Here is a 25,848-nt window from a genome sequence, read left to right as displayed (position 1 = left end):
TTCCCTGGCTCCAGCAGATGAGGGATGAAAGCCATGAAACTGGATGTGCCATAATACATGTTGCTTCTGAGTTCATTGCCCACAGGGGATATCAGGAAATGGATGTTCCACAATCATCTCCTGTTCTCAAAGTTACTGCGTTTGTTGTGGTCCCAGGCTGGGGCTGTCTCTACCTTGAAATATTGCGATTCCCACCTGCACCTGATCCTGAATGTCTGCATACTTTCTGAAAGTTATTTCTGGTATCTATCTATGTCTATTGATGTCCGCTAATTGCTGTACTTTTTACTTGGATCTCCTCCCTGTTTTTATGAAGATGTGTATGGCGCTTTGTAGCTGAAAGTCTGTTTCTGTCTACATAGAGGAACTGTGGGATGCTTCCTTCCATAAATAAATGAATTTTGAAACGCTAGTGTTTTGGAGTGCTGCTTAATATTTATTTTGAATAAATTTAACAGCAGCCTGGAGTGGAGCTTTAAAGCCCCAGTATCAACATGACAGCCATGCAATCGGCATTTCCAGAAGGAGAGGAGCAAAAGTTAATAGATTTGTTTTATAATAGGACTGTTTTTTACTGATGATGTTCCTAACACATTTTTATTAGTATTATGTTATTGTTGTTTAGGCTTATCATTCACTAATGGAGATGCATGGAGACAGCTGAGACAGTTTTCCCTCCACACTCTTAAAGATTTTGGAATGGGCAAGAAAAAATTAGAAGACCCTATACTGGAGGAAGCACATACAATTGTGGAACACTTCAGAAATTTAAAAGGTAAGCATAAAATACCCTTTCTGCCCCCTTCACGTTTTCGTTGTTCTATACCCTGATATGAAAACAACAGTGTTTTATCAAAATGTTATATAAATGGCATAAAGCAGGTTCACTGCTATCTACATTAGCTTTATGGTTCCCCTCAAAGGGCTAGTTGAATCTGCAGGAATAGATGTCCAGAGTACCCCACCTCCCCCCTTACATCAGATTTCAGGATCTCCCCCCACCTTCAGAAGTCAAGACTTCCCCCACCCTCCCTTACATTACAGTGCAGCCCATGTGCTGCTGTTGGGAAGAAGCTGGTCTAGAGGAGGAACCAGAGGAGGGCTGGAATCAGCTGAATGCTGAGACCAGGGGAGGCAGAGATGAGAGGGTGCTGCAGCTACCCAGAGGCACAGAATCTACAGGAGGTGTTCTGTCCTCCTCTCAGCTGCCGACTGCTGAGCCAAGGTGGAGGCAGAGAAGAGCCTCTCCACGGCTGCCCAGGGGTGTAGGAGATTTGATGGAGGAATTCTGTCCTCCTCTCTGCTGCCAACTGCTGTGACGTGGGGGGCCACATAAAATGGCCTGCCAGGCCAGATTTGGCCCACGGGCCTTATGTTTGACTTAGGTATGGAGAAGCATTTCTCCCAGAATGCAGTGCTCAGGACTGAACAGCCAATTGCCAGGCCTGAACATTGTCATGTGAGAGATAGGATCAAGTCATTAACACTGTAAACTCCGAAACTGGTAAATACGGTACATTGCTTACATGGGGATTAGACCCATGGCTGTGACAGATGAACAGAGCAGCTGGGGAGAGCAGTGAAGGTGAGTATACAATATATGAGTAGGGGGCGAGCTTTCAATAAAAGTTTTTATTTAGCATATTAAGGGTGATTCCATTAAATAAATGAAAATTTAAGGAAAACAACCTTTTACCCTGCTGTAACTATTATTAAATGACCGGGTCAGTTCTCCAGTTACATAGACTGCGCTATAAAGCTTTATTGCTACATAATTTTAAAGTGGTCTCTGTTCCAGGTGGGTGCCACTTCAGAACCACCTTAACCAATTGGATGACCTCAGTAGTGCTGTCCCCCCACTTTTTTTGTTCTGTTTAAGGGTAAATTATATTTCCTGAATGTACAATAGATCTCTAATGGACCTTTAATATATCATTCACACCCACATGCCTAATGACAGCACTACAGTATGGCTGACCATAGGTGACCAGACTTGTATAAAGTACTCGAAATTTCTACTTGAGTAAAAGTACAAGTGCTCAATCAAAAAATTACTTGAGTAGAAGTGGAAGTGCTCGCAGAAAAAGTTACTTAAGTAGAAGTACTAAAGTATTCAACATTTTTTTTACTTAAGTATTGCAAGTAGTTTTTTCAAAAAATTTGCTACTTAAGTACTAAAAGTAAAAAGTACCAGTAGTTTTGAAAAAAAAATTCTACTCAAGTACTGAAAGTAGAAGTACAAGTACTGTGTTATGTAGTTATTAAAGAAAGAAGTCAAAAGTATGAACATCATATTGTTTTTATTATTTCAAATGATTTATTCAAATGATTAACCTGTGTTTGTTAGTAGTTTCTTGATGCACTTTAAGCGCTGTAGCACCATTTATTTGTTTTTCATATTTTCTTTTTATTGGAAAGATTTGGTATAGCAGCTTTTATTATACACAGCCTTTATTTTCGTATGCGCTGATTTACAAATGACATTATACACATTTTTTTGAGCTTTATGCAACCTGCCATCTACTGTTCTGGCAGTGGTAATTTTTTTTAAAGTAACGAGTAACTATGCAGCACAAAAAAAAAAATACTTGAGTAGAAGTATCAAAATCATCGAAAAAATGTAGTGAAGTAAAAGTAGAAGTAGGAGAAAAAAATTCTACTCTAGGAAAGTACAGATACTGCATTTCGGTACTTAAGTACAGTACTTAAGTAGTTTTACTTCGTTACTATACATCTCTGTAGGTGACTGATCGAAAAAAAAACTAAGTAAACAGATTACCCCATCCACGCAAGCATGGTGGATGGAGGAGTCCTCACTGCTGTGCCATTCATTATATTCTGACAGTTGGACCCATCTGCTGTTAGAATACACGATCAGTCCACTGGCTGCATTTGCTGATCAACAGAAGTTTTTTTAACATTACATAGATAGGTTCATAGTTGGCCTGGTTGAAAAAATAAACAAGTCCATCCAGTTTAACCAATCCATCTAGTTCAACCAATTGTTCAGCATTGTTGGATCGACTTCTGTTGAGCACGAACAGCCGTATAAGGATCGAAATCCAGCTGGTCCCTGCTTAATCGGTCAAATTTTGATCCATCTCTTGCCAGTTTAAGTTAACAAGTGGAGTCCATGGAAGTGAAGACTTCAGGCCCACGCTTTGAATGCTCCTTCTAAATCCTAATGTCTGAAAATGGATATACTGTTAACTGTCAGGCACTGAAGGAGGATGTTTGTGAAAGTTCTCATTTATGCAGATCATGAAATAGCCTGTAGTATTTAGGCACATTCAACTGGACTTGTTTTGCTATGTTGAAGATATTTTGTAGCTTCATCAATCCATTTGTTCAGTTCCAATGCATGTCAGGGTAATCAACATCTGAACATTCATCTTGAATCTGGTGATTGGATTAAGCTGTGCATATAAATGCTGGGGTATATTTCTAAAACGCATTGGTACTGAAGAAATGGCATGGTAAACTACCATCTACATCTTCAACATTGTCCAGAACAAGTCGAGTTGAACGTGACTACTATAAGTTGCTGGAAGTGGATATTACTGAATCTGGTCTTGTATGTACACATTGAGCTCTACCATTTACCAACCAGACCAAGGCTGTATACCACAAAGAACATGTTTTACTGAACAGTTGTCAGAGATGTTTACTAGGGATGATCGAACTTTTCAAAAGTTTGGTTCGACCAGAACACCAGAACTTCCAAAAAGTTCGGCCCGGATTTCAGAACCCCATTAAAATCAATGGGAACCGAACTTCGGTAATCAAAAAACCCCATTTTGAAGCCCTAAAACCCAATAAATGCCCCTAAAAAGTGCCTAGGGTTCTGGGTCATGCCTCAGAGACTATTAATCACACAAAAAAAAGTTCTTAAAATTTGTCATTTTTGATAGAGGGCCAATTATTGAAAAAAATATTGAAAAAATATAATACTGGATTTAGTGTCTGGGGGGGTCTAAAAGTGTACCTGTGAAGTTTCAGCTCTGTAGCATGTCCAGAACCAGAAAAAAAAAGATTTCTTCTATTAGGTCACTTATAGAACAGGGATATGGCTCCGCTATTTTCACATCTTGCCGGTTTTGTAGCAAGCATTTTTTTGGGCATTTTTGGGGGGTTATTGGAGGCAGGCATAACATCAGAACTTCTGTGTAGGGGTATATATACACACACACTTACATGTATATATACACATACACATATATAGGTGTGAAAGTAGCAGAACACTATACTTGCGCTAATGAAATAATTAACACCCATATGGCTTCTCTCCTTTCACACCTATATATGTGTATGTGTATATATATACATATAAGTGTGTGTGTGTATATATACCCCTGTACAGAAGTTCAGATGTTTTGCCTGCCTCCAAAGACCCACAAAAAATGCCCAAAAAAAACGCCTGCAATAACACACCTGGGCGTTTTTTTTTTTTGGCGCAGGCGTTTTTTTTGGGCATTTTTTGTGGGTCTTTGGAGGCAGGCAAAACATCTGAACTTCTGTATAAGGGGTATATATACACACTTATATGAAATAAATAAAATTAAAACCCGCGCTGCTAGTGTTAAAATAACAATTCTGTGTATAAATTAAATTAATGCAGCTGCTGTGCATCCAAGTTGGTCTTGGAAAGAATGTGAAGTAAAATTATACATCTATATAAAATGTTAGCGCTGTTTTAAACAATATTGCTGGTGAATATATGAATGTAAATATATATATTGCAAACAATTATCAATAAAAATTTGATTTAAATACGTACAATAAAGTGCAAAGTGATCAATATAAATATAAAATAACTCAATCCTGTGTGCAAAATTAAATTAATGCAGCTGCTGTGCATCCAAGTTAATCTTGGAAAAAATGTGAAATGAAATTAAAACAGCGCTAGCATTTCATATAGAAATTGCTGGTGAACATATAATTATTAATAAAAATTCTAGTTAAATACATACAATAAAGTGCAAAGTGATCAATATAAATATAAAAAGGAAACCAGCGGTAAAATGCAACAAATTTTCATAAAATAGTCCTTGAATATTGATGTGATCAAATAAAGTGCTCAGGTGCAGAAACCGACCGATCAAACAGTGCTCAAGTGAGTGGCCCGACCCTCCAGGTTCCCCACTCACCACAGATATGTATCTCAAATGCTTGATAGGATCATGTATGGTTTAGGCAACCCAGCTTTTAGTGAGAATGGTTCCAGGGAAGGAAATGCCTTAATATAGGATCACTCCAACAGGTCTCCGTTGTTCCTGGATAAAAGAAAAAAGGGGGGACCAATAGTGTAATATGTTTTTGACTGATTTATTCCCCCAAAGCATACAAATTATACTTACAAAATAAAAAGCAAAAACTCGCATTGGATGTGGATCAAACAAGCATAAGGAACGCCGCTATCGGCGTGCGTTCCACTGAAATCCAGGAAGTAAAACCGGATGTCTTTGAAAACGCCCACTAGACGGGTGAAACGCGTTGACGTAATTTCCGGCACGCGGGTACGCATCGTCACATCTGGTTTTACTTCCTGGATTTCAGTGGAACACACGCCGATAGCGGCGTTCCTTATGCTTGTTTGATCCACATCCAATGCGAGTTTTTGCTTTTTATTTTGTAAGTATAATTTGTATTGTTTGGGGGAATAAATCAGTCAAAAACATATTACACTATTGGTCCCCCCTTTTTTCTTTTATCCGGGAACAACGGAGACCTGTTGGAGTGATCCTATATTAAGGCATTTCCTTCCCTGGAACCATTCTCACTAAAAGCTGGGTTGCCTAAACCATACATGATCCTATCAAGCGTTTGAGATACATATCTGTGGTGAGTGGGGAACCTGGAGGGTCGGGCCACTCACTTGAGCACTGTTTGATCGGTCGGTTTCTGCACCTGAGCACTTTATTTGGTCACATCAATATTCAATGACTATTTTATGAAAATTTGTTGCATTTTACCGCTGGTTTCCTTTTTATATTTCTATTGATCACTTTGCACTTTATTGTATGTATTTAACTAGAATTTTTATTAATAATTATTTATATGTTCATCAGCAATTTCTATATGAAATGCTAGCGCTGTTTTAATTTCATTTCACACACACTTATATGTTTTATACACATACACACATATAGGTGTGATAGGAGCGGAGCCATATGCCTGTTAATTATTTCATTAGCGCAAGCATAGTGTTCTGCTCTTTTCACACCTATATATGTGTAGGTGTATATATACATACATGTGTGTCTATATATATACCCCTATACACAAGTTCAGATGTCATGCCTGACTCCAAACATGTCCTCAAAAAAGCCCAATAAACGCCTGCAGCAAAAAGCAGGCTGACCGGAGAGAAGCCATATCTCTGCTCTGTAAGTCACATAAGAGAAACGATCTTTTCTCTATAGTGGTCACCCTGAAATGGAAGGGTTTGGTCACCCTGCCATAGCAGTCAGTGTCAGTTAACCCTACACTACACTATGGTCACCCCGGCACTTAACACTTTCCCTACAGAAACTAGATTTTTTAAGCTAACTATAGTGGAAAATAGCACCCTAACTACACTAGATATCCCTTTCCTCACACTAATAATTGCTAAATGACACTTTTGAAGCAGAAGTAACAGAACTGCTTCCACTCTCTTCTATGTCCCTGTATTAAAATGCTAGAAATTTGGTGGGGCTATCTTATATACTGGGGGGCGTATTCACTAATGATTGGCCTCTGGACCCCCTAGTCACTCCAATCACATTCCTAGCATTCTCCTGCCCCCTCAATTGGCTTTTGCTAATGGTTCTGGTCCAATCATGGGCTTTTAAAGCCCATTTCCTGTCCCATTGCATTTTGGTCGGTTCTGGTTGCCGAATTCCGAACTTTTTTAGCAAAAAGTTCTAAATTCGGCCGAACCTCGAACAGTCAATGTTCGGGTCGAACCGATGGTCGACCCGAACCGTTCGATCATCCCTAATGTTTACAGATACAGCAGACATAAACCACAATATCCTTGTACTTTCATGTATTTAGAGGAGCCATTTGAACCCAGCACCACCTTGATCTGTGCCTCCTCTAATATCCTTGCTAATATATTATTGGGGACTCGCTTTGACTACAATAACAAAGAGTGGATGGAAATTCTACAGAAGTCACGTGAAGCTTTTCATATCCTTTCATCTTTCTGGGGCCAGGTGAGAAAATCTATTATTATTGTTGCTTTATGTCCAGAGATAAGGACCAGGTATAAGCTGGCTATACTCCAGTAGAATATAGTTCAAACATTTTCATTATCAGAATATTCGTTCAATTTTCTAATCATTACTGGGATCAAATTGCTGTTCATTTTTGATCATAGTGGCAAGAAAAATTCAATGAGGGGCAGGCTGGAAATTTTTTTTCTGAAGGAATTAAACTCTATGAATGTGGTTTTCTTTCAGAAAAAGGCATACCTATTGTAATTAAACCTATTCAATATGCCTGGGATTCCATTCAAATAGCAGGTCTGGATGAAATTTTAAGGGTTCTGGTAAACAATTTTTTTGAAACACCTATGAAAATCTAATGAAACAGTCTCCCAGAAACTACAGTGCATAGTCCTCCTTCCACAGTCCTGTGGGTACCACCTCACACACACGATCCACAACACTCACATAAGGCAGTCACCACAGCAACCGCAGTCTCTAGGGGTAGGTGCAGCAGTATTTCTTTAGGCTCTATGCCAGTCCGACTTAACTTCTGCACACACACAGCACCTCTTCTCTCTGTTCTACCTCAAACTGTGTTCCAGCAGTGCAGGCTTTCCCCTCGTACCCAGTCATACAGTCACACCAGGACTTGTAGTCCCACTCAGTCTTTTCCTGATTAAGCATCACACCCCCCGTAGACTACATCCCCATAAGTCTTTGTACCCCCCCAGCTATGAGTTCAGGGTGGGCTTTTCTTTAACTGGGATGCAGTTTCAGCCAATCGTTGGGTCCTGCTCTCCTCTTGCTGGGTAGCGGGGGGGCTATGGCTACAGCCATTGACAGTTTCACCTTCCTCTTCCTGCAGCAACACAGTATGTAGGTGGGGTGCAGCATGGTGTGGCGGAAATAATTCACCCAGTCAGATGCAATGGAAAACTTTTATTGAAATAGCTCAGCGACAATTCACAACAAACCCAGTGGGAAGGCTTCCAAAACGGGTGCACTCATGGTTTCCAGTAATGTGACGAGAGCATCTGTCAACAGAGCAGAAATGCAGCTTAGCCATCTTGTGCCCAAGTGGGATGCGGTGCAAGAAGTTGCAACCCTTTCTCATCAGAAACCTATCCCTTACCACCAGTACTGTCCCTAACAGGCAGGGTACCTGTCCCTACTCTATCAACATGCAAAATGTGCAGCCAGCTTGGAAACCAGTACCTGACATAGGTTCTGCCTGACCCAAGATGGCTGCCAGAGTCACATGGGGGCAGCATCCAATGGCCCAGGAAACATTAAAAGAACCTTGTTCCTCTTGACTTCCTCTCCAACAACAGTGTAGCTGTTGAACAGCTCCACCTGTAGTGGAAAAAGTAGACTACACCTGCCTACAAGCGCTTCTCCTCTCCCCCCCCTCAGTCCAGTCTCAGCTTAATTATGGCCAGGAAGAGAGGTGTAGCATACCCCCTAAGGTGCTGCAAGTAGACTGGGATCCCCCACTCTGCACAGCCAGGCACACTGAATTTTTACAGGCACACTTGAGATTGAGAACAGTCCATGACTTTGTTTTTGTTATTTATTGGGAGTAATAACTTGGATAAGAATGGGAGGTTATGGGATGCCCATTGACTTCAATAACAACTTCAGGAACAACTTCCTATATACAGTCCCTATATACTGCTCTTCTTCCTCTAGAACACACTTGCTTGCAGAACCCAACTGGATCACTGTGAAGATCTGACAGGCTCTCAGTAAGATTAACCCCTTCCAGCCTAAGGGTAAAACAAATCCTAATGCCTAAGCCCAATTTTGCAACTTTGACATGTGTTAGTAAAACTGTACATATCATCGCAATACTTTGTGCAACCAGGTGAAATATACCTTGTTTTTATTTTCAGGACAATTTGGGTTTTTATTTGGTGGTAAATGGTAATGAATATCTGATTTTTTATTTTTTTTATCTAGGGAAAACTTGCCCAAAATAGAAAAAAAAAAACATTTATTTTAAATTCAACTGTATATTTCTTGCTACCACCAAAGAACAACCTAAAATAATTTCTCCTGCTTCTGACGATTGCAGGGAATACCACATTTGTGTATGTTGTTGTTTGTACCCTTAGTACAGCTCAGAAACAATAGTGCACATTTTTCTTTTTTGTATCCTGCCTAAAACACACTGACACTGACGTTGAGGGCCTAATTCACTAGGAATAAGGAGAAGAAATAGTCATTCTACATTTAATTACTCCCAATTAAAACAATTGAGACCTCAACTAGGTGAATATGTGAACGAAAAGTGAGTACAAATAGGTGAATATGCATTAGTGAATTCCAAATCGGCATAGTCACGGTTTCATAACTGGCAATTGCCAACGAGTTTCTTATATAAGGCTACGTTCACATCTTGGTGTTGCTATTTACAGGTGTTTTTTCGGGCGTTTTTTCAGGCGTTTTTGTGCAGGCGTGTAATCTGCCCAAAAAGAAGCTCATGTACTTTTTTGAGCGTTGGGTGTTTTGCTTAAAACGTCAAAACGCTCAGATGTGAACAGGTGCCATTGAAATGAATATTGAATATGTCTTTTTGGGTGTTTTTTGAGCTGATCCTAGAGCAGAAAAACGCCCCAAAACCCCTACATGTGAACTTAGCCTGAAAGTGCACTGCAGTATTTAGCTATGATCATGTGTTTACATGTATGCCAATAAATATGGGGTGTGCTCTACCTCATGTGTGACTATATATTTATATTGCAGTTATTGTGCATAGTTTGTTTTCTTCTTTTGCTAACGAATGCTGTTCTGAAGGATTATTACAGAGAAATGTCTGCTATTCCATGAGGTTACATCTATTTATCATTTACAGTTACATATCTGTTATGTTAATAACAATGGCTTAGTGGTCTGCACTCATGAACGAAAAGCACTTTGGTCATGAGTTCAAATCCCAACCATGCTAACACTCTGCGTGTTCACAAGTGTTTGATTATTTTATTTCGACACAATAATATTTTTGCTAAATAACATAAAATTGCATGCAATTGAGCATGCAAATTATGGAAACAACCATGCTGATGTGGCAGTGGCAATTAGGTGTTCACCTATTTTTAGCATATTCTGCTGTAACCACTTTACCACCGGAGGATTTTGCTGTCTTACGTCCAGGCCACTTTTTGCGATTCGGCGCTGTGCGACTTTAACTGACAATTGCGCGGTTGTGCGATGCCGTACCCAAACGAAATTTACGTCCTTCTTTTCCCACCAATAGAGCTTTCTTTTGGTGGTATTTGATCACCTGTGCGATTTTTACTTTTTGCGCTATAAACAAAATAAGAGCGTTTATTTTGAAAAAATAACAATATTTTTAACATTTTTTTACATGAAATTCCTCCCAAAAAATATGTAAAAATCAAATTTTTTAAAAATTTTTGGCCAATTTGTTTTCTGCTACCTATGTTTGGTAAAAAAAATCACAATAAGCATATTTTGATTGGTTTGCGCAAAAGTTATTACGTTTACTAACTAAGGGAAAGATTTCTGTCATTTTTGGTGTTTTTTTTTTTAACGAGTAATGGCGGCGATCTGCAATTTTTTTTGCGGGACTGCGACATTTGCGGCGGACAGATCGGACCCTTGACTGACATTTTTGACACTTTGGGGTTACCAGTGACATTACTGCAGTAATCAGTGCTATATATATGCACTGTTACTGTAAAAATGACACTGGCAGGGAAGGGGTTAATTTTATTGGAGAGGGAGGGGTTAATGTATGCCTGGTGCTTACTAACGTGTGGGGGGGGGAGGTGACTGAGTGAGTCAGGGACAGATCGGATGTTCAGCTATGCTGAACACTCCGATCTGTCACTCCCTGTCACTTAGGAGATCCACCCGCTCTGTTTACACAGGCGGGCGGATCTCCAAACTAGATTCCTCAACGACAGGGGGAGGAGTCCAGCGACGTAGGTCTACGTCGCTGGACGATAACGAGCCACTGTGCCGCAGTAGAGGCACAGTGGCCAGAGGTAAAGTGGTTAAAATTTATTCAGGTGATACCATGCTTGGGATACGAACCCATTGAAGCCATTGAGATGAGCACAACTATGCTTAGAATATACAGTAGTACCATGATTAACGAATGAACATAGATCAAGAGAATCTATATTCCCCTTAAATACAAATGCAAGATCATTGCTAAATTGTCACATATTAATAGATGTGACTTGTTTTGCTTTTTTTGCTGATATTCATATTATTTTCAATTTGACATTCGTTCGGCAGACAGTTTCCAAACTTAGTTTTTTTTTTTGGGCTCAAATGTCACAGCCCATTACCGATTTGTGTCCTATTTGTGTACTTCTAATCCTTCTTTGCTTTGCAACTTATGTTTTAAAAATACAAATCCACTTCAGTAACATTTAAAAAGTTAGGGGTAGCTCTTAATTGTGTCCAGGAAACTCTAAGTAGCTTTGTGAAGTGGAGTTATTCTGCCTGCCACAAGTGGGTGTAACAACATGAATTTGATCAGAAAAAAAAGTCAGCGTGGGGGTCCCCTCAATCCAAACCAGGCTCTGAGGTCTCTATTATATAATAAATAATTGTTAATGTCTAAATATAATTGTATTAGAATGTTGACTTCTGGTTATATATGTTTATGCTTTTATCATGGTACTACTGTATTTTCTAGGTATAAACCGGATCAACACAGTGGCTTAGTGGTTAGCGCTCTGATCTATCAACAGGCAGGTCATGGGTTAAAATACCACCTATGCTACCACCTCCCTAAATGTTTCAATGGCGAAAAGGATATGTGTGTGGGTGAAAGCATATTTCCCATCAGCGTAATAAACTTTATCTCTCACTGATGGCACTTATGCGTTCGCCAAAGCACATATGTATTTGCCATTGCAATTCTAGGGTGGTGGTAGCATATGTGGAATTTGAACTCATGACCTAAGTGCTGCTAGCTAAGAGTGCTAAAGCTTAAGCCACTGTGCTAAGTACAATTATACCTAGAATATAAAGAAGCATCGTGATTTCAGAATGAACATACTGTTTATAAATAGAACTCAACATTTTCATAAAATATGAATTAGACATAAAAAAGGTTTGACATATATAGAATAGAGATATAACTCTTATATCAATGATAATACTATAAATATAAACAAAAGAAGCAAAACAAGTTACATCTACAAATTTTTGGACCATTTAACAATGATCTTGCATTTGTATTTTAGGGGAATATAGATTCTCTTGATCTATGTTCATTTGTTAATCATGGTAATACTGTATTTCTCTTACGTCCTCTGACAGTGGCAGCCCGTTCAGATGTCCTTCATCATTGGGTAATGGCGCCCTCTACAGGAGCAGGCTAGGCAGTGAAAAGACTTTGCAAAAAGCTTTACACAAAGACACACCTTTAGGGGTCTGTCCCTCAGACATTACCCTTAGCCACTCAGTGCTGCTCTTCAGTTTCTTGCTGCCTAGCTCGGGCGTAGGACTAGGTTTCCCAGCTGGGACTCCTGTCTCAGTTTTTTCTTTTTCTTTGAAAAAAAATTTTGGTTTTACTTTCCTCACTCACTATCGCTAGTTAGTCAAGGGGATCCTCCTGGAGAACTACAAGCGACAGACGGGCTGGGCCTCGCACTGGATAATCTAGATCCTTATGGTGTCCCAGCCTGAACAGCGAGTGTGTGCAGGTTGTGGTCCGTCCAGGCCTCGCCATGACGGTGCCCCTGTGGATGGGGATGAGCCTGCGGAGAACCTTTCTTCGCCGGGACGTCTCAAATCTGGAACGCCCTGTGTTGCAGCGTCCCCCCTTTGGCCGTATCGGAGCGGAGCCCACGGTCCGTGGTATGGTGAGTGATACTACCCGCCTTGTCCCTGGGACAATCATCTGAGGGGGGGTTAAGTGGGCCCACTCCATGGGGATGTCAGAACATGCGGTCCATGTAATGTCCCCCCTGGACAGTCCCTGCCCCCTTAGGGGGGCGCTCTGCGGTAAACGCAACATGGGGGATGTGGGGGCTTTTTACCTTGTCCTGGGGGTCCTCCTGGTGGATTACCGCGGTGGCCAGGTCCTGGGTTCCTGACAAATTGGCGCTGTTCGTTTTGGCCGCCATTTTGGGTGAGGGCAGCCTGGCTGACTCCCTGTGAGGGCAGCAGCCATTTTTTTGCTGTGTTTGGCGCCAGTGTTCCGTGAAAAAACCCTACCCGTGAAAATTCCCTACCCTCGTCACTTCCTGTGCATGTACGTCATTCAACAGCTGAGCCGCTTCCCACTGCGCATGCTCACAGCTGCGGAGGGTAGGGAATTTTCACGGGGTACTGTTTTTTAACGTTACACCGCATCAGCTGTTGCCGCGCGTACATTAAATCATCTCTGCTCCAACATTAAATCATCTCCGCTCCAACCCGCCAGACTTCCCTGATCTCAACTCCAAAATGTAAAAGCGGCGGCGGGTCTATGAAAATATAAATCACGGAGCCGAGATCATGTGGGATGCCGCACCTGCTGATGAATGACGCCCGCCCGCAGGGAAATCTCAGGGTTGGAGCAGAGATGATTTAATGTAGTGGCTGGGCATGCGCAGTGGAATGCGTGGCAACAGCTGATATATGACGCGGTGTAACGTTAAAAAACACTGCCCCATGGAAATTCCCTACCCTCCGCAGCTGTGAGCATGCGCAGTGGGAAGCTGCTCAGCTATTCAATGACGTATGTGCGCAGGAAGTGAAGAGGGTAGGGAATTTTCACGGGGTAGGGTTTTTTAAAGTTACACCGATTCCGGCGCCATCTTGGATGTGGGCAGCCACCTAGTAAGGGCAGCAGCCATTTTGCTGGTGCTTTTTCCCTATTGACTTCAATGGCATCCATTTTTCAGTGGCTCAGGGCACTGTATCGGCCTCTAGTGGATGAGGTCACTTCCCTTTGGCTTCTTCCCTTTTCCTGCAGCAGAACGTGAGAGCGGTCTGGTAACATTACATTCTGACACTGTGGGGGCTGTTTCTTCCAGTTTTTTAGGCATTTCTCCTCAAAACTGTGTTTTTCCTGTTTCTTTATCTATTTAAAGGGGGACTCTGATGGCAGTGCAGGTTTGCGGTGCGGACTGCAGAAATCGCCGATTTAAAGGGCCAGTGTCCAAAATTTTTATTTCACATAAAAATGGAGTCCCAGGATAACAAATTCCCTACAGACCTGGTTTGTGCTTTGGGATCACCTGAAGCAACTTCCATAGCCTCTTTATCTGCTGCTCTTGCGACTTTGCCGTCAAAGGTTGATCTGCTTATGTCTCAAAGTACTGTTCAAAAACGGCCAATGCCCTCTCAGTCTTCTGACTCAGAGCCTGATTTGGTTGCCACGGACAATGTCCCCCCTGAGGGGTCCAAGTCCTCACACTCAGAAGGGGAGGAGGAGTCCTCCTCCGCTGTGGCGCGGGAATGCGCTCTGGTTGAAGCACTTATTCATTCCGTCAGGGAGACTTTACATATTGATGATGAGCCCGCCCAGTCAGGTAAGCAGGTTTCCTTCGGGTCCTGCAAAGTCCAGAAGTCGGGTCAGGTTTTCCCCTGCCCCGAGGAGTTTCACGAAATCCTGAACAAACAGTGGTGTCGCATTAAGCACATGCTGGCGGTGCCTAAGCCGTTTCAATACCGCTATCCCTTTGCAGACCCTGTCAACAATTGCTGGACGGTGTCACCTAAGGTGGACCACACTGTTTCCAGGTTGAATAAATCCACAGTAATGCCCATTGAGGATTCTCTGGTGTTCAGAGACCCGATGGATAGGCGTAAGGAGACGCTTTCCCGCTACATATATATAGTGGCGGGTTCTCTGCTCAAGCTGGTGTTCGCCTCTGTGATGGTTTCACAGACGGTTACGGAATGGTTCAAGGTGCTTAGGCGCAACTTGGTGGCGGAGTCGATCCCTCCGACTGTTCTTCACCTGGTGGACCAAATGACTCAGGCCTTGGTATACCTGTGTGACGCGGCCCTGGACGAGGCTCCTCTGGTCGCAAGGTTATCTGCGGTTGGGGTCACACTCCGCCACATGGTTTGGTTGAAGAGCTGGTCGGCTGAACATGCCTTTCAAAAAGACTGTGCCTGATGTCCCTTATTTAGGGGATCGGCTTTTTGGGAATCCCTTGGATGAAATGGTCAAGGGTCTCACGGGGGTAAGAGTACTCTTTTGCCCCAAACCGCTAAAGGCAAATCAACCCGCGCTCGTCTGGGTCCTTTTTTTCAAGGCTCATCGGGGGTCCTTTCGTGCCTCAGGGGCACAGGAAAAAGGTAAATCCTTCAAGGCCTCCAGCGGTAACAAGAAGTCATGGTCCAGGAAGCATAGGCCGGTCAGTCCGGTGCGGCGGCCCAGTCTTCCTCAGCCTGAAGGGACGCCCTCACCCGTTTCAGGGGTGGGGGGGAAGTCTGCGTTGCTTTCGGGAATCCTGGTTGTCCCAAATCCAGGACAGATAAGTTCACAAACTGATTCGCTCAGGGTACAAGATCAAGTTTCGATCTCGCCCCGCAGACAGGTTCTTTCCATCAAATCCTTGTCTGTCTCCCGATCGTTTACGAGATCTCAAGGGGGCTATGCAAGATCTTCTTGCCCAAGGAGTTGTCATACAAGCCCCTCAGCGGGACAGGTTTCGCGGGTTCTATTCCAACCTGTTCACGGTGCCCAGAAAGGAGGGCAAGGTGCGTCTGATTCTGGACCTCAAGTCCCTGAACCGCTATGTGCGGGTGCAGAAGTTCCAGATGGAACCCATCCGGTCGGTGGTGGAGTCTTTAAATCAAGGAGATTTTCTGGCCTCTATCAACTTAAAGTATGCGTATCTGCACATCCCTATCTACGAGGGTCATCAACGGTTCCTCTGTTTTGCGGTGGCAGAGGACCATTTTCAGTTTGTGGCATTACCCTTTGGTCTAGCTTCGGCTCCCAGGGTATTTACCAAGGTTTTGGCCCCCCAGTTCACATTCTGGGAGTAGAAAACTGGCAGGCGGACTATCTAAGTCATCAGTCCTTGGATCAGGGGGAGTGGTCCCTGCATCCAGAGGTATTTCGCCTCCTGTGTGCCCGGTGGGGGACTCCAGACGTGGATCTGTTCACGTCCTGTCTCAACAAAAAGGCCTGCGTTTCTCTGGTGGACAGCACGGATGCGTTGGTGGTGCCCTGGCACCGGTATCGGCTGATTTTATGCCTTCCCTCCAATTTAACTGTTATCTAGGTTCCTTCGCAGGTTGGCGTCGGAACAGGTGCAGGAATTTCTGGTGGCTCCAGACTGGCCTCGTCGGTCTTGGTATGCAGATCTCGTACAGATGGTCGTCGAGCCTCCATGGCAGCTTCCTCTGAGAGAAGATCTACTGTCTCAGGGGGCTGATCTTTCATCCTGCTCTACAGTCTCTGGTATTAATGGCGTGGCTGTTGAAAGCCAGGTGTTGAGAGACAGAGGTCTCTCGGATACTGTCATTCCTACCTTGCTGAAGGCTTGGAAGGCTACCTCCAGGAAGATTTACCATTGTACCTGGAAGGCGTATATTGCCTGGTGTGAGTCACGAGGGTTTCATCCTCGCTCCTTGTCGGTGGCAAGGGTTTTGGCCTTCCTGCAGGAAGGTGTAGACTAGCGTTTGGGCACGATCAAAGGTCAGTTGTCAGCCTTGGCTGTTTTTTTCCAGCGTCCCTTGGCGACTAACTCCCTAATTCACACCTTTATTCAAGGGGTGCGTCATCTGGCTCCACCGCGGAGGGCTCCTTTGCCTCCGTGGGACCTGAATTTGGTCTTGTCTGTTTTGCAAGGTCTTGTCCGTTTTGCAATGGCCCCCCTTTGAGAACATCAGAGAAATCTCTCTGCCTTTGTTGTCCCAGAAAGTGGCCTTTCTGGTGGCTATCACTTCTGCTTGCAGAGTGTCTGAACTGGCGGCTCTGTCCTGCCGTTCGCCTTATCTGGTGGTTCATCGGAATAAAGCGGTCCTAGACTTTTCTCCTCAAGGTGGTGTCGGATTTCCACCTCAACGAGGATATTGTGTTGTCTTCGTTTAGCTCGAAGCCCAAGCATCCCAAGGAATTTGCCTTGCATTCATTGGATGTGTATTAAAAAAGAATAGCGCGCACATGCAAAAGAAATTACTACCAAATCTGAAGACAATCCATAAATAAAAATGGGGATTTGGTCCATATGGGGATATGGCCATATGGTGGGACCAAATCCCCATTTTTATTTATGGATTGTCTTCAGATTTGGTAGTAATTTCTTGTGCATGTGAAATACATGGGTATGCTCCCCCAAATTTTTTGCTTATTCATTGGATGTGGTCCGGGCGATCAGGGTTTACCTGTCGGCCACAGAGTCTTTTCGGAAGTCTGATTCCCTGTTTGTCCTTCCTGAGGGACATCGAAAGGGTTCGGCTGCGTCCGCTGTAATAATTTCCTAATGGATCAGACAGAGTATTGTTCAGGCTTATTCACAAAAGGGTCAGGTGCCTCCTTTCCCTGTGAGGGCACATTCTACTAGAGCTGTGAGTGCCTCTTGGGCTTTTTGCCATCAGGCTTCTGTGGTTTAGGTGTGCAAAGCAGCGACCTGGTCATCTGTGCACACTTTCACAAAATTCTACAAGATTGATGTGATGGCATCCTCGGATGCTTCCTTTGGTTGCAAAGTTTTGAGCACGGCGGTTTGTTGAAGAGACGTGCTGTTCTGTCTCTTCTTGGGGTGAATTTTGTTCTGGGGTTGGCTCCTGTTGAGCTTCTGTTGCCCGGTTGGCTCAGTTGTTTCTCTCTGGCCTTCTTGACACGTGGCCATTCTTTGGTTGCGTCTTTCCCACCCCTCACACCTGCACTGCTTTGGGACATCCCAATGGTGAAGGACATCTGAACGGGCTGCGACTGTCAGAGGACGTAATAGAAAATAGAGTTTTTTTAAGAACTTGTCATAAAACTCTTTTCTCTGAGTCCTCTCACAGTCGCAGCCCCACCCCTCTATTTTGGGGTTGATTGCCTTCATTTACTGCTTGCTACGAAACTGAAGAGCAGCACTGAGTGGCTAAGGGTAATGTCTGAGGGACCGCCTCCTAAAGGTGTGTCTTTGTGTAAAGCTTTTTGCTAAGTCTTTTCACTGCCTAGCCTGCTCCTGCAGAGGGTGCCATTACCCAATGGTGAAGGACATCTGAACGGGTGCAACTGTCAGAGGACTCAGAGAAGAGTTTTACGGTAAGTTCTTACAAAAACCCTATTATTCTAAATACAGTTGTGCTCATGTCAATGGCTTAGTGGGTAGCACTCCTAATTAGGAAGACAACAGATAGGTTCAAATCCCAAGCATGATATCACCTGCTTAATTTTTAAACAGCAGAGTATGCTAAAAAATAGGTGAATGCCTTGTTTCCATAAATTGCAAGCATAATTGTATGCAATGGTATGTTGTTTAGAAAAAATATTATTGTGTAGAAATAAAATAATCAAACACTAGGGAACATGCAGGGCGTTAGCATGGTTTGGATTTGAACTTGTGCCATTATTTTTGAACAGCAAAACTTCTCCAATGTCAGAATACACTGATCAGCTGCAGCCACTGATTGGTAATTTTTTTTTAACATTCCCATTCAACAGAAGTTGATTATTAGACCATTTTATGTCCAGTGGGACCGGTCATATATATGACAACAGGTGGATGGAAATTTGGGCGGTCCTTGCTGAACCGGTCGCATTTCCATCCATCTATGGCCAGCTTTAAAACCATTCCACTACATTAGAAAACCAGCACTTGCCAACAGTACTCCAAAAGAAGTCCATAAAGTGTACTCCAAAATGTAAATTAATGTCTCTTGTGTCCCAATAAAGTGCATAAATGCAAGTTCACAAATGTCTCTGTTTCTTACATTTCTTCATATGTCACATGATGGAACACCAGTTTTTCATGATGATCTCACCTTTTTCTTGGTGATGAACTAACCCCCCCCCCCAAAAAAAAAAAAAAAAAAAAACTATATAGTGTAGTATGTTTGCTCACAAATCTAGCATTAAAATAATACTATGTGCTCACATTATAATAAGGTGTCATTAGTTGTTTTTTTATTTGGTATATGAGTTAGCACTTTAATCTATACCTGAATGTGAGTAGTTAAATATCTGCAAAAGTTTTGGATATTTAAAGCGATATCACACTGTATTTTGTTTTTGTTTTTTGAGCAATTTCCACGCTCACTCTGGAGTGGAAGAGGAGAAACATTCCCAGAGGGATACACAACTGGGATAACACACAAGGAAGAAAAAACAAGAGGGTTACAATGAAGGCTTTTTTTATGATGGTGGAGGGTAAGAGTATATAGGAATTGACCACACAGGTGGATAATATATGTAGCAACCGCTAATGTGTGCTAGAAGTAGTGTAGGTTTGTTAGTGTAGGTAAATTTAGTTAGCTCAGGGCTAAGCCTGAGCTTTAAATCTGGGTCAGGGTTCAGTGAATCAGGGCTGGATGACTCATCCTGACAGCTCCCCTGGTGCCTCCCCCTGTTTCAGGAGCATTGGAGAATGTTCAAGAGCTAGTGGCAAGAGGTTTGGAGGAGCTGTCTGGAATATTTATGAGGCCTCAGCCGATCCCCAGGAGTGGGCTGACAGAGGGCAGAGTTTACCTCATAAATAGACATGGGCCATGCCAGCAGGGCAGTCGGGTGAAGGATGGAGATACAGAGCTGAGGAGGCTGTCGGTGGCCCTCAGGGGGGCCACCTAGACTAGGAGGGGTAACCTTGGGCCGTAGCTCGGGTGCTTGTAGGATCCTACCACAACACATGGGAGGAAGACCTTCCTGGAGGCATGGGAGCAAGAGAGAGGACAGCATGAGTAGATCAGTACTGCTGGGGACTAACAAGGGGGGAGACTGCCGCATGCAGCCAGTCTCCCTGAAGAAAGCAGTGTGCTTAAGTCTTCTACCTTCCCTGGGAGATCTCCTGTGAGTCAGCTGCGTAAGCTGGTGAGTGTCAGCCTGGTGGGCTGGTGAAGAGTCAGTCTGGAGTACTGGTGTGGAGAAGTTAGCCTGGGTGGCTAGTGAAAGGGGCTGATGCAGTCAGGAGGGCTAGCAGGGTCTGAAGAGGTGGTGCTGGGATCAGTGACCACAGGAAGGAAGTGATGTGAAAGTACAAGCTGTGTCCCTCTACCATCCTACACTCAGAGGGGCTGTGAGCTCCTGCTTGTAATGGGCTATTGCTGCTGTACAGTACATCTGACTGGAACCTGTCAGATCATCACAGAGTGATATAGCTTGGACAAGCAAGTGAGTGCTGGAGGAAGAAGTTGGAGTTGTATATAGAAACTTTATGTAGACTTACATAGGAAGATGTCCCTGAAGTTGTTGCCTAAGTTTTGTTGCTGAAGTCAAGTGGGCATCCCATAATCTCCCATCGTATGCAAGTTACTAAATGACAAAGTCAATAAATGACAAAAACAAAGTCATGGACTGTTCTCGGATTCTGGAGTGCCTATAAAAACTTGTTGTGCCTGGCTGTGCGGAAGTGGGGGATCCAATTTACTTGTGTCTCCTTAGGGGGGTACACTACATATAGAAAAGTTAGTAACACCTTATTATACTGTTGGCACATATAGTATTGTTTTAATTGTAGATTTGTGAGTAAACATGATCCACTACTGTATTTAGTTTTCTGTTTTTTTGGAGACCATCACCATGTTCCATCATGTGAGATATGAAGACATTTATAAAGGAAGAGACATTGATTTACATTTTGGAGTATACTTTATGGATTATTGTAAGCAAGTGCTGATTTTGAATGTAGAGTTATTCCAGTTATGCTGGGGGTGGTAGATCAGTTCCATCTGCTGGGTTTAGATTGTTTTTAGATTGATTCTAGAGCATTGGAGTACAAATATTTTTAGAACCGATCCGCATTTCATGCTAAACCAAAAAGAAAAAAAACTTTTGACATTAACTATATCTTAATTTCTGGAATGAACATGATTTTTATTCTGCTACCTAACTGATTTGTGTTATTACTCTCTTGACAGCTGTATGACCTTTTCCCAACAATTATGAGTTGTTTACCAGGACCACACAACAAAATTTTTAGCTTTCTTGAGCCCCTTGAGAATGAATTGATAAAGAGCATCAGATTTCACCAAGAAACTCTGGATCCCGCCTGTCCTCGAGATTATATCGACTGTTTTCTCATCAGGATCAAACAGGTCAGACAACTGCCATGTGGATAGATTCACCAGTCCAGATTTTGGTGTGACTAGCTCAGTGAAGAGGGGCAGCTCATCAGAAATGACGATGGATTGCCAAACAAAGACAGCATAGATGCTGTTTGGCTCATTCTAAGTGCTGCTTTATATATAGTGATATTGGCGTTTCAGTTTGTGATAATCAGCCAGGTAACAGAAGCAAAAGCAGCTCAGGCTACAGTACTTACTTTTAGTTGGAAGTATTTCCCCACAGTACTCCTTTTTTGCTTCAGTCTTCTGGATTGAATGGCACTAAGTGCCACTGGGTGGCATTGCCATGGTGTCCTTCATTCATAGTGTATCCATGCAGCATTTCTTTTTTATGCAAGATGTCCTCAGTCAAGATTGAGGACATGCTTTGAATGAAGGACATCATGACCCCACGTAATTAGTGACATCACTGTGGTACACTATATTCAATTTTATTAATGCAGAGAACAGTGCTAATAATTTTTCTTTTTCAACCCGAGTTTTATTATTATTTTGTTATATATTTTTATACATATTTTTCATATACTGTACATATATTTTCTTCATTTATGCAATGACTTAATTATTATATTCCTTTTACTTATAGCCTCGTAAATGTTATTTATTATTGGTTAATTTACCCAAAAATGCCATTTGGTTTTTAAAATGTTATCCACTCCTGGGGCCATTCTTGGCAGCATTGTATGGCTGTATGGCTTACTAAGAGGTAGGCGGGCTCAAAATGTGTCTTTCCCAGCCCACCGGCATCACTGTATCCATAAAGCCACAACCACAATGGCCGCTCGGGAGGCCTAATGAAGGAGTGTGCATGCTCCGAATGCCCACCAGCCAGGACACGCCCACTGCTGCCACTCGAGTCGACCAGTGACGACAGCCCCCTCCTCTCCTCCCAGAATCTGGAGCCCCAAACTCCACCGGCATGGCCAGAACACGGGGAGACACAGGACCTCTGCTTGCCACCAGGACTCAACAACTACAGCGTGCCCTACATGTTTCCATGCCTGTACCATACTTCACTAATGTGAGTGTTTTTATTCTAATAAATTGCTTGTTATCTATATGCTGCACTCAGATCAGCGCTACTCTTTTTCTCCCCCTGCGTGATGGAAGGTTGCTTTTGAGGCAAAGAAAAATAGCTTTTAACCCTGGTAAGGTTATTGAGGGCTCATTTATACTTGCTGAGTTTTTGATGCTTCAGTGTGCTTTGATGTTGCTTCAAGTATGCTTTTTTGAACATTTAATGAAGCTTGGTGAATACCCTGTGTTGATTTTCTATTTGTTTAAAAGGGGCCCAGTAGAATCCCAGCTCAGTAGTACCCCCACTCAGCAGACCCCTAGCTCATTAATACCCATTTAGCAGATCCCCAGTTCATTGATACCCTTGTTCAGCAGATCCCCAGCTTATCAGTACCCTCATGCAGCAAATCCCCGGCTTATTACTACCCTCCGTGCAGCAGATCCCCTGCTCAGTAGTACTCCCAGCTCTTCTGATGCTTCACTCAGTAGTATCCCCAGCTTTGCTGTTCCCCTGCTTAGTAGTGACCACCAGATCTGCTGATCTCCTGCTAAGTAGTAACTCCCAGCTCTGCAGATTCTCTGGTTTGCTGACTCTCCTCTCTCACCTCCCGCTTTATTGCTCCCACACTGTGCACCATGTGTGATATTGCTAGTTTCTCCTGCTTTGGTCCCCTACTCTGCTGATCCTCTGCTGCTCGGTCCTCTCTCTCTAGTCCCTGCTCACCCTCTGCTATAGCGCTCCCATGTTGCATACCATGTGTGCCTTCTGCTACTTGCTCCGCTCTGGTCTGGACCCCGCTCACCTTCCTGCTGCTCTTCGCTGCACATCAGATGTGACATCTGCACTAGTGTAACGCTCCTGCGTTTCTTATATGGTGTGGATTTTCAGCTGCAGAAATAGTTCCACGTCAGTAGTCATGTAAGAGATATGCTGAGATACCATTCCCAACCTCAATGACTCATCATGTGTGGAAGGTCTTATTTCAGCCAGTAAATACACACAATTAGCAAGCTGGTTCCTAGAATGACTTTATGTATGTGGTAACACAATGATGAAAGTTGAGGGATAGGTTGAGTGGAGGTGGTAGGTGATAGACACTTGAAGGTGAGACAGTAGCAGATGGATGCAGGAAGGTTTAGCAATGTTGTATGGTAGCAGATGACAGAATAGCAGGTGGACATACAAAAGAGATCAACCCAGTGCAGAAAAGTAGCAGTAGTCTCAAGAGCTAGCAATCTAGTTATGCAGATGTAATAAACAGTCTTTACTATGCAGAGCTAGATAGTGTAAGCTTAGTATAAGTTTATAGAGAATTCCCCTGCGGGGTACTTAGCACTATTAGCGATACAGCCGAAGGGTGGTTCAGGAGATCCAGTAGCGGGATACAGGGATCAGCGCGGCGAGGTTCCGTCAGCGAGGTAAGCTTGCAAGCATGGAAGCTTCAAGCAAGGTTAGCATCCAGGTAAGGGTGTTTGAACGAACACATGTGAGTGAGAACCGGCGCTTTAAATAGCCATCTAGTCCGGCGCTGGGTGATGACAGCTCCAGTCTTAAAGGTGTATGCGCACCTTTCCAAAAGTAAATGGTGGGGCGCATACACTTGTGGAAAGTGTAATTTAGGGTACCAAAGGTACCGAAACATTACAATACCCCCCCCTTAAGGCCTGCTCCTGAAGGCCTCTGGAGCTGGTTTGTCTGGGTATCTCGCATGAAAATTGCGGATTAATCTAGGGGCATGTATGTCAGAGGTGTTTAGCCAGGTGTCGTCTTGGGGCCCATAGTTCTTCCATCTAACCAAGTACTGAAGTCTTCTTCTGTAGATACGAGAATCCAGAATCTCTTTTATCTCGTATTCTTCTCCACCTTCAACTTGTACAGGAGGGGGAGGTGGAATATTAGGCCTTATTCCTTGGTCCGGAACATGGGGTTTTAGTAGCGACACATGGAAAATGGGATGGATTTTTAGGTCCATTGGCAATGTAAGCTGCACTGCAGCTTTTCCAATAAGTTTCTTGATTGGGAAAGGTCCCAAGAACAGAGGTCCAAGCTTTTTGCTAGGGATCTTCAGTCTCAAGTTTTTTGTTGAGAGCCAAACGAGGTCCCCGATAGTATACTGTGGAGAAGGTCTTCTACGAAGATCATAGTACTTCTTTTGTTGACTGTGAGCGTGTGCAATGGTAGTATTTAGTAAACCCAGAGAATCCTTTATTTGGGTAAGATAGTCTGAGGCTACTGGGTTATTTGAAGGAAGGATGCGTGGAGGGAGAATAGAGGGATGGAACCCATAGTTCAAGTAGAACGGACTCTGCTTGGTTGTACTGTGAGTTGCGTTGTTGTAGGCAAATTCTGCCAGGGGGAGAAGATCCAACCAATCATCCTGTTGGTAAGAAGTGTAACAACGTAAATATTGCTCGATGCATTGGTTGACTCTTTCAGTCTGTCCGTTGGTCTGCGGATGGTAAGGAGAAGTGAGCTTCCGCTCAATCCGTAGTATGTGACATAGTTCTTGCCAGAATTTAGAAATAAATTGGGATCCACGGTCAGACAGAAGAGTTTTTGGGATACCATGTAATCTGAAGACATGTTTCATCAGGAGTTCTGCCGTTTGTTTGGACGAAGGTAGTCTGCGAATAGCAATGAAATGTGCCATCTTTGTCAGATGGTCCACTGACACCAAGATGGTATTAAATCCTTTGGAAGGAGGCAATTCTACGATGAAGTCCAATGACAAAACCTCCCATGGAGTTTGGGGTATTGGTAGACTGCATAGTAGACCGGATGGTCTCGTAGTGTCAATTTTGGACCTGGCACAGACATTGCATGAAGAGACGAATTTTTGTATAGATGTTTTCATGTCAGGCCACCAGAATTGTCGAGAAATCAAATTGAAAGTCTTTGTCATACCCATATGTCCTGCCATAGGCACATCATGCGATAATTCCAAGATCTTGGTGCGTAGGGTAGGTGGTATGTAAAGTTTGTCGTTGTAGTAGAGGAAGCCTTCTGCATCAGTATTTAGTTGTGGTGGGGGTGAATCCAAACTTATACCATGCAGAACCTCTTCCTTTAAGGAACGGACAACTCCAATAATGCGTTTGTGAGGTATTATAGGAACGGAAGGGATTTCAAAGTAGTTTTCTTCAGTTAGTCGTGATAGTGCATCCGCCTTTTTGTTCTTATCTGCAGGTGTGTAGGTCACTAGGAAGTTAAACCTTAGAAAGAATAGTGACCATCGTACCTGTCGATGCGAGAGAGTTTTGCTAGTCTGAAGATATTGGAGGTTTTTATGGTCCGTGTATATAGTTATTGGTAGTTGGGTGCCTTCGAGTAAATGTCGCCAATTCTCCAGAGCCAATTTTATAGCAAGCAGTTCCTTTTCACCCACGGGGTAATTTATCTCGGGACTGCTCAGGGATTTAGAAAAAAAAGCGA

General features: G+C 43.2%; 1 protein-coding gene across 1 annotated transcript in view; it reads left to right on the top strand.

Annotated features, from left to right (window-relative positions):
• Positions 1 to 25,848, top strand: part of LOC309560465 (cytochrome P450 2C23-like) — a 171,413-nt gene that overhangs the window by 24,669 nt on the left and 120,896 nt on the right. The window contains exons 3-5 of the mRNA XM_082264098.1: positions 626 to 775; positions 7,039 to 7,199; positions 21,192 to 21,368. Coding sequence (XP_082120224.1) covers positions 626 to 775; positions 7,039 to 7,199; positions 21,192 to 21,368 — 488 coding nt within the window. The remainder of the gene's footprint in view (positions 1 to 625; positions 776 to 7,038; positions 7,200 to 21,191; positions 21,369 to 25,848) is intronic.

The sequence above is a fragment of the Pelophylax lessonae genome (assembly GCF_965119305.1).
Source record: "Pelophylax lessonae genome assembly, chromosome: 7".
NCBI lineage: Eukaryota > Metazoa > Chordata > Amphibia > Anura > Ranidae > Pelophylax > Pelophylax lessonae.
Note: the sequence above shows the minus strand (reverse complement) of the source record. Positions and strands in the feature narration are given on the sequence as shown.